Source organism: Athene noctua, chromosome 17 (assembly GCF_965140245.1).
Source record: "Athene noctua chromosome 17, bAthNoc1.hap1.1, whole genome shotgun sequence".
NCBI lineage: Eukaryota > Metazoa > Chordata > Aves > Strigiformes > Strigidae > Athene > Athene noctua.
The window spans coordinates 11,014,816-11,031,617 of NC_134053.1; the positions used below are offsets into that span (position 1 = coordinate 11,014,816).

General features: G+C 36.9%; 1 protein-coding gene across 4 annotated transcripts in view; it reads left to right on the forward strand.

The window, feature by feature from the left end:
* CABIN1 (calcineurin binding protein 1) overlaps nt 1-16,802 on the forward strand; it is a 119,550-nt gene that overhangs the window by 39,881 nt on the left and 62,867 nt on the right. For all 4 annotated transcript variants that reach the window (XM_074921104.1, XM_074921107.1, XM_074921106.1 and 1 more), the window contains exons 28-30: nt 5,942-6,124; nt 8,215-8,552; nt 14,509-14,622. In XM_074921104.1, coding sequence (XP_074777205.1) covers nt 5,942-6,124; nt 8,215-8,552; nt 14,509-14,622 — 635 coding nt within the window. The remainder of the gene's footprint in view (nt 1-5,941; nt 6,125-8,214; nt 8,553-14,508; nt 14,623-16,802) is intronic.

Consider the following 16,802-nt stretch of genomic DNA (forward strand, 5'->3'; position numbering starts at 1 on the left):
TAATTTAACCTCTCTCTGATTAGTAAAAGTGTCACACTGACAATTAGTGTGAGATTATGTGAAAAGGATTTGACTAAATAAATGGAACATTGATGAGATACTCTGTTGCTCTGCATTTGAAGGCAGAACAACAGCAATACAGGACCACAAGTTACTGAAACACATGCAGTGTTTGGTGCAGCCAGACAAAACAGACTCTCATCTTTGACTCATGTTATAAGAGAACTCCCTTTAAACATTCAGAGGACGTGCTGTCCTCAAGAAATTAATCTGCTCCCATGCAAATATCTGCAATTCTTTTGTTTTTAATAATGTGCAAGTGCTTTTTGATACAAAGCTGAATGTTGTCTTCTGTTATGGGTGGGATCTGTTTCAAGAATGAGAATTCTGTGATACATCGTTTTTCTGAGTACAGACCGATAAAGAAAAATGCTCATACATACAAGTAAAGAGAAGAGTGGAGATAGGGTGCCAGGGAGGCAGGACAAAGAGAGAGTCTGTACCTCCACAGCCTGTGAACAATCCACCTTTGTTGCATGAGACAAGATTATTTTTTTTAGCAATACACAGTTATTCATAAGGTCTGAACTATGCAGCAGGGTTTTTCTTTACTGTAAATTAAGTTAGAAAATGTATATAGCTCTTTAGAAAAGCTCTCTGTGACACTCATTTCTGATTTTTGACTTGTAGCTGACAATCACATTTCAGATACCTTCTTGTAATAACTGGGCATACATTTTCTTCAGATATTTAAGACAGAATAAGATGCTATTCAGAAAAAGTGAGTTATACCCTGTTGGCTTTCTGAGCCTGTTACTTACACCCGCATGCAGATATTTCAGAGGTCTTCTCCCTGCTCCTTTTTAATTTCCAAAAAGTTTCAAAGGATGGAAGGCAGACAACATGATTACTGAGCTGCATAGTAATTAATTGACAAAGGTGGAATACCTCATTCATATTGGCACCATGAAGCTGTATTTTAGCTCCCCTGAGAATAAATTATGTAAGCTTGTACCATGAGAGATGTTACCCAGTACCTCTTACTTAGCAGTAAGAGCTCTGTCATAAGGATTGTATGTCTGCTAGTTCAGGTCACTTACGCTTTTAACACATCACTGTCTCTTCCCCCTTCAGCACTGTGAGTGGACACAGTTGAGGTAGCAAGGCTTGTTTAGGCATATGGTCCACGAGGCTTATGGTGCATATGGGAGAATGCTTGCACAGCGTAATGGCTGTGCTTTTTTTCCTGATGTGTTTTAAAATTAAATAATCATTTAGATTCCCCAAAGTTTAACACAACTTTTTCCTGTTAATTGGTAAGCATGCAGGTGTTGTGCCTGAATGTTAACGGAGCAGTGACAATGACATGCTAATGGCTTTTTCTGGTATAGAGGAATAGTGTGGAATAGGGATTTTTGAAGTCAACCTCTGTTTCATTCAGGATAAGATTAATCTTAAAATGCTCTTAAGCATAGAATTAAGTCAAATGGACTACAGATATTTTCCTAATATCCAAGACAGATGTGTTTCAGTAATGATAGTTACTTAATTATCCAAGCGACTGACAGGATCTCACTGTGATACAGCAAAGGTCTTGGCAGTACAGATGAACATACAAGTTCCTTCTTCCCAGTGACGTCTTTCCAATAACAATTAATATTAACAAGATTCTTCCTTTTGACCTCTCTTCATCTTGTGTCCAGAGCTGCTGTTTTTCACCTGTTGACAGAGTAGGTGTTACAGTCTGCCAGAAATCCCTGAAATGTCACAAGTCGAGTACACTATGAGGAGTGAGTTAAAAATAACCCCAAACAACCCACAAAAAACCCGGCTCCCAAGTACTGTTTCCTTAATCTTTAGATGTAAATGTGGAATAGTTAACTTTACATCAAATAGAGATTTCAGCTCATCGGGTTTTTGAAATCGTCTTAAAACTTAGGATTGATACAACAAAATCTAGTAATAATGAATAAAATATAGTAATACCAAAGAAAGGATCTGGTATCGGGACATGTTTTTAATAGGAATTTGATTGCAGTTACTTATGCACAATTTAGGAGATCTTTTTTCCTATTCTCTTCATTTCCACTACAGATAATAATTTTGGGACATTAATACCCAGTTGTATTTTTATCTTAGCTTTTGAAATAATAGGAAACCTTACAGAAAGGGACCTCAAAAGAATATTTAGTCCTTGATTTATCATTTATCCCTTATAGCTGAGGGATCATTTTAGCTCTTCAGAAAAGCTTGCCTTATTGCTATTGCGAGATAGGGGAACTAAATACCTTAGGTAAACAAAATATTAAAACCAGTAATTTTTTAATGCTTTTAAATTACACTGAGTTGCATTAAATTGTCTTTAACTGTAGCAGAAATTATTAAAAAGCACTGATGTTCTCCTTGGATTTGCATCTATGAAAAAGACAGGTATCAATAACAGTTGGGAATTTGGAATTCTCATGTCTCGCAGACTGCAGTGGTCTTTAGCATGTAGGTTGAGTAACATAATGACTGTCTCAACTACAGTTAACAGATGAAGTAGAAGCTTTATAACACAATGAATGTAAAAATACATGCTGTATGTGTGTCCAGTATATATATGATATATTTGTGAGTTAGGCTAGAAGAGCATAGTACTTCCATGTGTGAAAATTTTTTTTTTTTTTTTCTAAAAAGCAGAGGTAGGATGGGACTTGGTGCAGTTGCTGTGAGTTCTGCATTATATACTGCAGCATTTAGGTATTGACAGAGCTTTTTAATTATATTAAGGTACATCTTGGGTAACCTTGTCTACCTGTCCTTGAAAACCTTGAGCAATTCTGTAGGTTCTCAATTCAATTTTTTATCTGTATGTAACAGTCAAACTAGGGATTAGGGGGGGAAGAAAAAGGCAATTTTCTTGCTGCAATTAAGACCTATTGCCTCTTGCTCTGTACTTAGTGAATATGAAGACCAATTATTGTATTTTTATTTTGTTTAATTGTGTGTATTTGGAAATTCTCCCTCATCTTTTTGGTGATAAATAAGTCCAGTTCTCCCAGTGTTTTTCTTATATGCCATCTCATTAATCTCTCATCATTTTTTCTCCCCTTCTCTGAATTCATTCTAGTTACTCAGTGTATTTTTTAAAATGTGGGTCCCAAATACAGACACCATAATTAAGCTTAATTTTCATTAGAGCTCAGTAGAACAGGAAGACTCATGTATTTTTTTTCTGTGAAGTTACTGTTTATACATTCATGCGTGCTAGTTTGCTGAATTACTTTTACAATAGCATGACATTTTGGCCATTTCTGGTTCAAATCACTAATTCTTTACAGGCACATGTGAATATATGTGCTGGGATATACACACATGTTTTCTACTACCGATCTTGTTAGCTTTTAGGTGCTTATAGATAGATTAATTTATTTATGCTCAAATAATTCTGTGGAAGATGAAGGCCAGCTGGCTAATAGCTTTGATCTTTTATCCTTTGTAAAGACAGGTACTACACTTTGTTTACCATTCCCTGGAACTTTACTCATCCTCTGTGACTTCTGAGAAATTAACACTAATAACTGGTGGCTGCTGGTAGTTTCTGAAATACTCCAGTGTTTTTCATCAGCCTGCTTAATTTGAAAGCATCTATCTACTGCACTCAAGAAGTATCTAAAATAATAGGAAGTTGTCTCAATAGTAATTTTTCTCCATTTCTCGGTGATTAAGAAGCCCAATGTTAATATCATTAAGATTTTTTTATATATAGTTAACGGATTGAAAGGAAAGGAGAATGAACATACATACCTAGACCTACACTCACTTTAGAAGAAATATCAAATGAAAATAGCTGGCTAATCGCAAGGAGGTATCTACACTTGTTCCCCACAGGAAAAAGCTTCCCTGTCATGTATACATTTGGAATTCAACATCCCAAATCACTGTCTATCTTTGTATGCTTAGTATAGTTTCCTAGTGATCTCATATCACTCTCACATATTGGTCTGGCAGTTCTTGATTTACATTCTAATGCTTCATCTATCGTAACCCACACATTAGAACTGACCTCCAGGCTGATGGCAACATTTGGAAATTTACCATTTTTTTTTTCTTCCCTAGATGAGTAATTCAGCCTCTTTGCCACAGATGCAGAAACTTACTTTAAAAAAAAAAAAAGAAATCAAGGGAGGTACTTGTAAATGTTTTTCCTGATGCCAACTGGGAGTTCAATAGTATCCATTTGTACCACAGAAGGTTATTAAAGCCTTATAAATGAGTCATTTAAAGCTTGACTGACCTCTCTTCAGAATCCTTCTCTTTCCATTCTTTATAATTATATTCTTTCTGTATAAAACTTGTCATCATTAACCAACTATATAACTTCCAATTAGGAAGCAAATACAGTTCCCCCATTCTTTTTCAAGGTACAGTTTTATTAAGATCTGTTCACTGAAAAGGAAGATTTTCTTTGTGCTGTAGTGAAAAGCCTACAGAGTGCATCAAATTTGGTTTAAATTTGTTGGAATCTTAATAAGCAGAACCTGATCTGCAAGCTGAAGGTTTGCAGAGGGATTTATCTTGATAAAATAAATTCATAGGAGGCCCTTAGCTCTCTCCTGAACAAGTGCAATTCAGAAGGAACAGAAGAAATTTAATTAAATTATCAGCTCATCTCAAAGCAAGGGCTTTTGCTTTTGTAATTTTCTTTCTTGATCTTATCAAGAAAATTAATTAATAAGAATGCAGTGGAACTACCTAGACAATGGCTGTAATATGCCTCTTGGTTAAACTATTCCTGTATTTTAAGCAGAAACTGGAAATTAATCTCTTAGGCTACAGATTTAGAGAGAGTTGCCTGTATTGGAATTTTGTGTTGGACACTGAATTATGTTGGCACAATATTACAGAAAAATGCCGATTTCCCATCGTAGTGGGGATATGCATGCATCTTTCTGTTGAAGATACTGTGCTGCATTTTTTAGTCATGCAGGGTTGCCTCTGATAACCCTTGATGTAGAAGAACTTGGGTTATATCAGGGAGGTTTCAGACATGGGTGCAAGGTTTTCACTTGCCTGTTTGTCCTGAGGTGTGAATCTTATCCCCCATGATAAAGTCATGATCCCATACAACTTTTCCTGTGCTGTAACAGCTATCGGCAGATTAACAACTTAGTTGTGACTGTAATGTAGTCAGCAGCCAACGTAAACTGCTCCACTCTGTCAAGGCAAAGTCACTTCTATATTCTATATACTGCCTTGAAATCCAAGAGTTTTCCTGTCTGTCTTAGACCTAGTTCTTTGGTGGATTGTATATTTGCCATGTCAAATCACCTTTCAGAACATTTGGTGAACAGCATCTAACACCTGCAGGATAGATGGCATCAGTGATCACTCCTGTAAGTCTTTGCCCTCTAATGGTACTGATTTTTCTGTCCTTCACGAGCAATTTTTAACAGTATTGTTGTTCATGGTTTTCTCTTGTGAATTGAACTTTGCTTGTGTCAGACTCCAAATTATACTGGGTGCTTTTCAAGGTAAATGGCACAGTAAAGCTGGGAAATTTTATGGGACCATATTAGCTGAAATATTGCATCCTCCGCCTAACTGCTTTCGAAAGTTGAGCATCATTGCTTTTGAATGAAATTCCAGGATTATATTCTAGGAAGAAATGGGGTGGGGCAGGGAGCTCTATAACATTAGGGTTAAATAATACCTTGTGAAAGAAGACTGGGGTTTTAATTTCTTAGCACAAAGAGGTGAGATGAAAATGATAAATTGAAGTAGACAACTTAAAAGAAAATAAATACCTTTTAGACAACAGAATTGGTGGTTGTTAAGGATCCTGTATTGCACTTGAAGAGGTTTGCAAAGTGGCTGCAGTTTCATGATGCTGTTACCAAGATGCAAGAAAGAGCTTGATGGTATGAAACGGTGCATTCCTGCTTTATCTCTTTTGCAGAGAGGAGTCAGGATAGCACTGCAGCGGTGCTGTCTGACTCCAGTTCCACACAGGATATGTTTAATGAACCTGCCAGTTCTCAAGACAGCCTGAGAAAGACTTACACAGAGAAGAGGATTTCTACTACCTGTGCTGATACACTGATGCCCAGCAGAGACACCCTGGGATCTACAGAGGAAAAGAGTATGCCCAATTTAATAGATAATATCAGCTTGTATATTCTCATTTAAATGTTTCTTCTGGCATACAGAAGCACTGAAATATGCTGCATTATGACTGAGAATTTTAACTAGGTGTTAACTGCTGCTTTTATGTGTGTAGCTTAAAACTGGAACTGTGCTTTGCTTTTGTGGCCATCATCCAAATTTGTACTACCTGTTAAACCTTAACAAAGAAAAGAATAATGATAAACTGCTATCTGTGATGGCCCTTTGGCTGGCTTGTCTTCTTTTATGTTATTATTTACTCTTACCTCAATGTTTCAGGTCTCTAGATAATTTAAGGAGTAGTTATTTGAAGATAAGCAAATAATTTTTTCTTTTCCCCAGTTAAAGATGTGCTTTTTATTCTGGCCCAGTATCAGCTTGATATTCAGTACATAGAAGAGCACAAGTACTGGAATTAGATGTCTTATTCCATTGGATGCTTTATTTCAGTAGAGAAATGGAATTGCTCTCTACCAAATTTTTCCATGTGTTATAGTACTAAGTGTTCTGTATTCCACTGGAAAATTTGTTTCAAAATCCATTAGCTGGAATTTCCCTTTGATGTTTGTACAGTTACATGTGGCAGTGGACAGAGAGGCTGAGCTTCAGTCGGGAAAGACAAACAAGACCAGTGTGTAAATTTTGCTCACCTTTCTGGGTTGTGGCTCTTTGTAGGATGTTAAGTCTTTTTTTTCCAGTTCATACTATACTTTAGTCTTCTCCAGTTTCATAGATACAGAAACCATGGTATCTGGATAGCCCTGGTTCACTTCACTGATCTCTCTAGAAACAACTGCTGACTAGTCATCTTTTTGTTCGCACACTTGGATTAGCTTGGTTTCTTGTTTTTAAAAATATTTTACTTCAGTCTTGCCTAAGCTAGGGAAGTCTGTGGTAATGTTGGTATCAATATGGTGAAATAGATGTCTGTTCCTAGTTTTGTAAAGTAGTACTTACATAATCACTAAGTTGGTAATCTCTTGGGTACTAGACTAAAAACATGGCTCTTTCTCAAGCTTGCAGTGAGTTGTGTTATTGTCGTCAGTTGTCTTTCAGAAAAACTGTGTTGACTGCATTCTTACATTACTGACATTTATTAGAACAAATGTTTTATTTTTTCATAAAGCCATCTGTAGAGTAAAATTATAATGGATACATAGATTGTGCAAGCAAATTTTGAAAAATTTCTGTTCTGGAAAACATGTTTGACTCAAAGTTCAGCCTTATCAGAGAAAAAGTTAAAGAGCAGTTTCATACTTGAGGATGAAGTATACTAAAGTATATCTCTAGCCTGCTAGGAGATAAGATCTAATGTAAGAAACTCTTTATCTTAGCAAAAACAAAGACACAGTAAACTTCCATGACTAAAAATCAAAGTTAAAAAAATTAATCTGTATGTGGCATGCATGTTTTCAGCAATAATGACTAGCTAACAGGAAACATGGAAGCTGCCGTTGTCACAGATGTTTTCTGAAGTAAGATTTGGTATCCTTCTAGAACAGATGGGTCAATTGAACTATGAGTTACCAAGTTAACTGCAAAAATATTTGGATGGAACTGTAGATCCTATATTATACAGGCCAGGTTAGATGCTGCTAATCATTCTGTCCAAGCCTAAATTGTATTCTGGGATTGTGTTCTTCTAGGTAGATTGTTAAGAATAATATGTCTTGGCAAGATAGCTTTAGTTTTCTGTTCCTTCTTCCTTTCTTTGCAATAGAATTTTACTGAATTTACACTTTCATTTTGTTGTTCTCCTTCCCCTATCTTCCAACAGTATATAAAATCCTGCATTGTGTAAGGTGTGCTGAATTCTTAGTATTGCACAGGGAAAACCCCAGATGAGAGACAATGGAGAAATCAGTGTGTGGCTCTGTTAATGAGCTGAAGATTACTTATTAAACATCAGGAATAGTCATATTTTTTTAGGAACTGCTCAGTAATTCTGTCAGTGCTTTAATGGATAAAATGATTACCATTTGTTGTATTTAATTTTTGTAATTTTGTATATTTTGTTTGCCATTTTGTAATTTTCATTGTCACTTTTGTCTTCTCTTAATGTTCCAGTTGCAGGAAAGTCAGAAGAGCTGCTGGAGAGCTCAGAATCTTACCATCCTGCTGAGCCTACTGGCCAAAAAATTCTGGTGGATCCTCAGTCTGCTTCTGGCAATCCTATCAAAGCTGCAATCCCCCCACCCTCACAGTGGGACTGCAAAAAGAAAGCTGAACCTTGTGGAGATGCATCTGAATTTCCTCATGGTCTTCCAGCAGACCTTGAGGAACAGCGGAAGTTCCTGACGGAGCAGTGTATTGCCTCCTTCTGTCTGTGTCTCAGCCGCTTTCCCCAGCACTACAAGAGCCTCTACAGATTGGCCTATTTGTACACATACAGCAAAACACACAAGGTGAGCAGACCACTGATACAACAGCTGACCAGCTGTGTTTATTGCGTGAATAAAAAACCTGTATTGTCATTTGTACTAATTCAGAAGTCTCAGTGTTGAAATATAGCAGGTAAGTTTGCTTAATGCAGTTTGGATTGGAACTATACTTTGTGAAGTCTTCAGCTCCTAGATTGTCTGATTCACGTGTGTGAGGCCAGTTGGGTAGAAAATTTTTTATTACCAAGCTAAGAAGTTTTTGTCATTCAGCAGAGAGTTACCTTTTAGATACGTCACATAAATTAAGATGTTCTTGTAAAAATGACAGCAATTATTTTACTGTGGACAGTTATTTTTCAGTGGACTGAAAAGTGACTTGGAAGCAGAAATTCATCAGTGTTGGTATAAACACATCATGTGACAGATTTTCTGGGTATGTTGTGTCTTTGTAGAATTAAAGTTTTCCTACTGTCAGAGCATAGAGGTCATCTTGAGTAAGGCAAAATTTTTTGCTGTTTAGAAATCACTGAGTGAAAGTCAGTCAGCATCCTACTGCTCATGAGCCAGTGATTTTGTGTTAAACAGGAGTAACAACATCTTGGTGACTGTAAGAGTGTCAGTTCCTGTTTGAGGTGAGGGCAAAATAACTTTCTTCTTTGCGTGACCCTTGCATATTCTTCATAATAAAATTAATTTTAAAAGCCTTCTGCTATGAATTATCATTGGTTTCATTTTAAAATTATGTCATTCTTTATTTTACTTCTGCATGCTTCTGTTATTATAATCATTGTCTTTCTGAAGTATCAGTTAGTAAGATGTATATGAAGAGTAGGTTGAAATTTTCGGAGTTATTTCACTATCCAAGGTTTGAACTCACAGAGTTTGTATTTGGAAGTCTTGTGTTAGGTCATATGCTGCACTGCATGGCTTCCTGAATTCTCTTCCCCACCAGTACTGAAGCTTATGTGAATAATAGGGAAGGGAACGTAATGGAAACAAATCACACCCCTTGCCTCACAGTAGAAAACAGCAACTGTATTGCTAGAGATTGAGCAATGGCATCTCTTACCAATCTACTGAAAGGTGATGAATATTCCATTTGGCTGTACAATGATTATCCAGAAAAATATTACCCTTTTTTTAAAGATAGCTTGTTTTGAAAACATTCTTGTGCTGTTTGTGTGTGACAGTTGTTAATTTTTCTATGGAGCTAATCATTAATAGGAGATGTAGATTCGTGCAATCTGTCATTATTGTTGCTGACAAATGATTTTGTATCAACATTCAACAAAAAAGGCTGCCTGTTTTCAATTTATTGGTTCAAATCGCATGTCCTTGCCTGAGGAACTACTTGCAAAATATTTTCTTCTATTTTTTTTTTCCTGATGAAGCCTTCTCTTTTGCTTTTTGTATCTCTCTCCCTACATAAATATCAGCTTAGTGATTTGTAATGTTTCTCTGTATGAAATGTATTGTTGTCTAAATCCATCTCCTCTTGGAACTCAGAGAAATTCAATCCTGCCTCTTTGAGCCTAGTAGTTACCAGGTTGGCTTCAACCAGCATTGTTGGGTTTTACTGTCCTTTTTTATTACTTCTGTGTGTAACAAACAACTGTTTAACACTGCAAAAAAAATCTTCCTACTGATATATGTATACTACATACTTTCATGAGGTTGTAATTTTCTTTGACTCATTCAGGTTCTTTTATAGAACAATGTCAAATGTCTGTGTTTTAATGGTACATTAATATGTCTTTAGTGGGAGTTATACTCCTGAACAAACTTAAAACACAGTAGGCATCTATGCAATTTCAGCAGTAACTGGAGTAAGAAGTACGCTTAGATATACTGATGATAAACCTGATTTTAAAAATGAGACAAATTACATCAGGTTGAGTTGCTGTGAGGGCAGAGTGGATTACTGGTAAATTTTAGAAAGCTGAAATTAATTTTTAAATGCATGTAACTATCTTGGAAAATTCAGCATTTATGTACCAGTGCCAGGAATTTGTATGAATAATTTAGACTGATGGCCAAAATTCGTGGTTGGCTGGGAAAGGAGAGGATTGGCAGGTCTCCATAGTGCATAGAAAAACAAGTTTTCCATATGCAATCTGTTTTCTCCCATTTTACAGTATTACTGGTTTTGCTGTTGTGAGATTAGTAAAAATAGTTGTTGAGTGCTTTTTTTAACATCCTTTTCAAAGTCTTTCAACATTTTGTTTGGCTACATGTTCTGGGTTTTTTTTCCCCTGCAAAATTCTGCTTACTATTTGGAGGTTATTTCTCTTTGGTTTATTTTGTTATCAGAGCAAATTTGTACATAGCTGGTTTTTTCTTGGAATAAATGTGCAGGAAAGTAAGGATGAATTTTCAGAAGTTACTTCATTGCCAGTTTGGGCAGTAGTTTTAGTTTCCCATTCTCCCTGTCTTTGTCTTGAAGTAAAGACTCCCATCATTTGTGATTTTTACCTCAAAAATAAGTGTTGGCACAGTTTGGAAGGAGAAGGTAGGATTTGACAAGCTGTTGTTTGTCAATATAACTAAAAAGTTTTGTGAGAAGTACTTGCTTTATGGCCCTTATGGATCAGTATGTAGAACTGGTCTGATGTTTTGCAACCAGCAGATTGTCAGGAAATAAAAATATTTACTTACATGCTTTTTTACCTCAAAATAAAAAATACTGTGTAAATCCTTCAAGAATCTGCTCACAGATATTGTTTGTATGACTTAGTTTTTTTAAGTTTGTATCTTCTATTGTGTCCATTATTAACAGAGCCCTTAATGGGGAAATTAATGTCAGGTATAACAAAGTCTCAGTAGCATGGCAGTTTAGTCAAACTAGGCATAACACATGCATGTAAAAATTATAAGATTATATATATATGTAGGTTTAATATATACTTAGAGGCAGACATAATCTGTAATAATAGATGTAAGCATTTCAAGTAGCAACAGTTTGGCGGTAACAAGTTCATTTGAAAGGCTACCCTTCGGGGTCAATGGTCTTTTTATCTAATGCAGTAGCACTAGGGGCTTTTTTGAGACAAAGCCTTCTAACAAACTATAAAAGACCATAAAGGGAAGGATTAAGGTATAGTAGGATGTTTTGTACACCTCTCAGCAACTTCAAGTTGGATAAAGGTGGCTTCTAACACCATTGAGTTAAGGGATCTCAGGTGACTCAGATTTCCACTTGGTTGACCGTAAGAGATTTTCCTTTTCCATTTTAACAGTGCCGATAAACTTTTTTGAAGATTGTTGTACCCTGTCAGTCATCATGTCTTTGAATCTTGGGGTGATGAAGATGTGGGTGGCAACAGCTGAACTGGAAAGAGTACTTCATAATTGCCCTGAGTCAGACAGCTAAATCCAGCGTTTCAGACTGGCAAGCAGTGTGCCAAGGAGAATAAATCCTTTTTGCTATGTCCTGGATCCCTTCATCCACTCCTAATAACTTCATCAGCTAAAAGCTAAGCAGAGCAGACTCTGGGAAATGTAATGAGTTGAGACCTGCTCAGGCGTATTTATTGGGGGTAACTGATCATGCTGATTTAAGGAGGAGGGTAGTGGAAAATCTGTAACTACATCTTTTATTCCTATTAGTTTTGATTGTGTGAAGTTACCGTGTAATTGCCCCATTTGTCTGAATGATCTTTTTTCCTCCTAGCTAGGTTACTGTCATCATCTTGTTCAATAAAAGCCTATGAATTATATGTACCAAATACATGCCTATGGATGGTCAGGGTAATGTGCACAGCAGATCACCAGAGCATGATGCTACACTTAATGATCTCTTAACGTTTTCATCGTAAAACAGATTCAGGAATACATCCATAGCTAAAATTTGTTTAAACTGGGATTTTATATTTAAGCTTTATGGTGATAGCTTTCTTAAGGTTTTTGTTTTCCTTTAATTTTTATGTGATAGTTTTAACTGTAAGATTCAGATTGTCACACATTAGGCAATTTTTTACTTTTGTTTTCACACTTGGAATTTACTTATGTTTCTGTTGACTATGATTGGCATAAAATAAAGTATTTATGTGCCTGGATCTTGGACGTTACGATAGGCTTATTTTTGCTGGATTCTGATTTTATTCAAAACAGGATGACTTTCACAGAAGACAAGATTTTTGTAGGTTCTTTTCTGTGTTGTAATTTCTTCTGCATGTATTTCAAAGTGGTTTGCATGCTTAGGTTAATAGGATTACAGAAATACATATTACAAAAGAAGTACTGTAGGAAAAAGTTAGTATACAATTAAGTTTACATACTTTGCTTTCTTCAATGATAATTAAATTTGACACTCAGTGATAATTATTAAATTTACTGGTTCCCCTGAGTAGCCAGGAAGTACCTTGTGATATTTATGAGTGAACATGTATTTGTTCCGTATCAAAAGAAAGCTATCCAAATCCCCTCGACTGTTGTACACTGTAATCAGGAAGGTCCTGTGTAAGTACCTTTATCAGCTCTCTGAATTGAAGGATTTTTGACATCCGTAAATATCTGGTTAGTATTTTCAATGTTAAACTCCCTTGCACATGAATCTGTAATCAGCATTTTGCTAGAGGGGATGCTCTAGTTCTGGTAAGACATTGGAGATTTCTGCATGATTACCGTTACTAGGACAAAAGCATTTATGACTGAGCAGGGCTTCTAGTGTTTCACCAGAGTTTTGTAAAGAAAATAATCTGGAAGGCAGGTTAAGAACTTTGCTGATACCATACCCTCCCAAAAAAAGGATATTACAACTGGAATATACTTCTTGGACAGACATGATTTAATCAAATTCATGATTCTCAAAGGGGTATTTCTAGCCCACAGAACACAAATCAGAGTTCAACATTCTCATTTGTCTCTATGAGCCAAACATCTTCCTGTTTCTTTTATCTGCTCTTAGTGAAGCTGTCTCCAAAAACACCAATCTAATGCAACTCAAGTGCTACTTTCTAGTACTGAAATAAATAATGAAGCAGAGCAATACTTCCATCAGTGAAACCTTACAATTAGTAGTTGTCCCATCTGTTAGTAATGTTTTGCCTAGAGCCAACAGCTGTCCCTAGTTCTCAACTACACAAGAGATGTTCATGCATTGAACTCTTGAAGGGATAGTGCTTTTATGAATTTTTGATTGTTGTCTATCACTTAGTCTCCTACTGATACTTTGTTAACTCACTGAGTGCTATTAACCAAATTTGATGACAGGCATGGAATTTTCTAGAAAGTTTAAGTGCAGTTACATGGAGGGCAATGGCTGGTTAGAGGTAAAAGGCTGAATTCACCACCCCACTAAAAGAAGGCTGCAGTTTAAGCCTAAAGGTTGCCTTTTCTGTTAGGCCTGGGTGTGGGCAGGTATGCCTTGCAGGTGGTTAGCCCTAGGGAAGAGCTGAGGGGTGGCTTCCAGGGTGTGTGTGGGGAAACTGGAAGGATTGAGGGACAGGGGAGGCAATGAGGGGCCTGGTGTGTGGAGTAAGGCTGCTGGATACCCAGGACAGTGAGTTCCACTGTTTGCTGAGAAACTGTGTATTTTTATATAGAACTTACTTTATATTGAGCATTAAAATGCAGCTTTTAACAGAAAATGTATGGTGTTTTAAATATGTGTATAGTTCAGGTTTCTGCACGTGATAAAGGGTGGATCTCAGTGGAGTGAAAACAGGTTAAAAAATAAAAGACAAGAAAGCAAAACTTGATTATATTTGAGTTTGGGTTCAGCAGCTGTAGGGGACTGACTAGTCTGCTGGGGCTGATCAGTCTGGATACTTGCTCTGAGAAACAAGCTGGCTTGTCTCTCCTGAGGGATATCTTCTCCAAATCATGTGCCTCTACAAATACTGTCAGAACAGCAGCTATGTGGAAAATGAGAAATGATAATGCAGGTTAATAAATAAAAGCAAGTGAGCGCTTTGCACTTCTACCTGTGGTGGTGTTTCTGTCCTCTGCCTGTAACTCACCGGGCCTGTTTCATCCACAGAACTTGCAGTGGGCCCGCGACGTGCTGCTGGGCAGCGGGGTCCCCTGGCAGCAGCTGAAGCACATGCCTGCACAGGGCCTCTTCTGTGAGAGGAACAAGACGAATTTCTTCAACGTAAGTTTATATAGCTGATAAACACACCCGTACTTTCTCAGCCATCATGTTAACACCTGTTTCTCATTTGGAAGGCTCGCGAAGGGACGGTAATGTGAAATTCGGCAAAGCGCATTAAACAAACCATGAGCAGCTAAAGGAAAGGCAGAATTGCATTATGTCGTTACTGCAATTTTCCTCTTTTGAAGGGAACCACATTAGAAGGATTATTTCTGATGAGCTTGAAAACATGGGGAGAGAAGCACCAACATTTCTGTTATGCATCATTTACCGTATACTTGATGGTTGAGCTCTCTATAAAAATTCTAATTCTGTTCATCTTAATTATCCTCTTGTTTACTGTTTCTCAACTAGACTTGTGCTTCTCATGACAAAAAAAAAAAAAAAAGGCTAGTTGCTCTAAGAATTCTCCAGAGTTGGAAGGAGCTTTCCTGTATTCATTTGCAGTGTGGCTCAGCAGAAAGAGTACTTCCAAGTCCCATAGTGTAGTAGCAGCAGTGTCATAAAGACTGTCCCTGTGTCTGTGACACCTTGTAGTCCACAGGGGTGTCTGTGCCTCTCAGTGACATGGGACACAGAATACTTCTGAGACTTAGATGAGCATTGATCTATCAAATTACCTGCTGTGATTGCGACTTACACTGCTGTTGTCTTTGGTATCTCTGGCTTTTCTGTGGTATGTTCTAGGGTTTTGTGCCTTCTGCTCTCCTGTGATAGGATTCTGTAGCTGTTTTGTAGCTTGCAATGTGTTGAGAACCTGGAGATGTTGTGTTTGTCTTTCTGGACTATGTATCTATTACATGACTGCCTGTGATCGTGATGACAGAATTTATGTGTCTGCCTTCCCATCCAGTACTTCTGTTTTAATATTTTAATTGTGAAATTTATTTCCATTTTATGTCTGTTACCATCTATCTTAATTTTTGCTGTATAGCGTGTTAATTAACACATCTGTGCAAACTTCTGTTAAGTATAAGGTAAGTGCTCTTCTCTCATTATAATTCCTCAGATGGGTTGAACAACTAAGGAATACTGACAGTGGTTCAAAATTGTATCACGGATTGGTTTGCAAAAAGAGCTTCTATGTCATTCCATCTTCCTCGATAGGTTTTGATCAACAAATACTGTCAGCCTGATAGGATATAGACCAAACAGTTGTGACCTGATTGATGACTGCATGGCTTTGTTCTGGTTATTTCCCTGCAATATCTGTCTGCTTTCCCTACAAGAATCCTGCAGTGTGATTAACTCTTCAAGCTGGTGAATACTTTGGCTCAGATCCAGATAACACAAACATTCTCATAGGAGTTAATGAAATTACTCAACATGCTTCAAGTCGAATGTGAACTTTGCATGATCGAGGCTGACTTGTTCATCACTGCAGTGTTAAGTGTCAAGGGTATCCTATGTTTTCATGTATGAGGAAGATGAGCAGCAGGGAACCGAGCAGTGTGTATAAGGGAGTGTTTCTACTTGAAAATGTGAATTATCACATTAAGAGAGATCAGTAGTTGACCTAAATCATATCTAGTTTTTGAGTGCTAATGCTAGATAATTTAATTTAAAGACAGATTCCACTGTATTCCTAAGTGGATGTTTCCAGCATTATTTCAAACCACAATCATTCCTTAGTCTGCATATTGATCTTTTTATACTTTGAAGGATGACAAGTGCTAGTATAGATACCACACAGCTGTAGTATAGATACTAGACAGCTGTATAATAATTCTATTTTGTAAATAAACAAAAACTTTCCCATAATTTAATATTGTTCATTTTCTTTAATAAGAAATTAATAACAGATAACCTTTAATAAAAGGTATATGCTAGCCCAGTGCAATATATCAGCAATACTGTTAGAAAAGAGAGGTGATGTGTGAAAATTACATTCTCCGTTTGAACGTGGGTCTGCCAACAGACAAAGACAGTGTTGGTCTGGAGTCCCCTAGGTAGACAGCTGCCTCCAGGTCTCAATTTAAGTTTGGGGACTCAACTCCTGAGTGTCTCAGATATGGTGATAGTGTAACTAGCACATGGAGTGCCTCAGACAGCAAAATAACTTGGTGAAGCCTTTGTGAAGCCTTGTGAAAAGTGCTAACATCCTGACTTATTCCTGCACGCATGTAAGTTAATCTTCCTGTTAACAGGTACAGTGTACATTACGAGTTTAGCATGGTAAA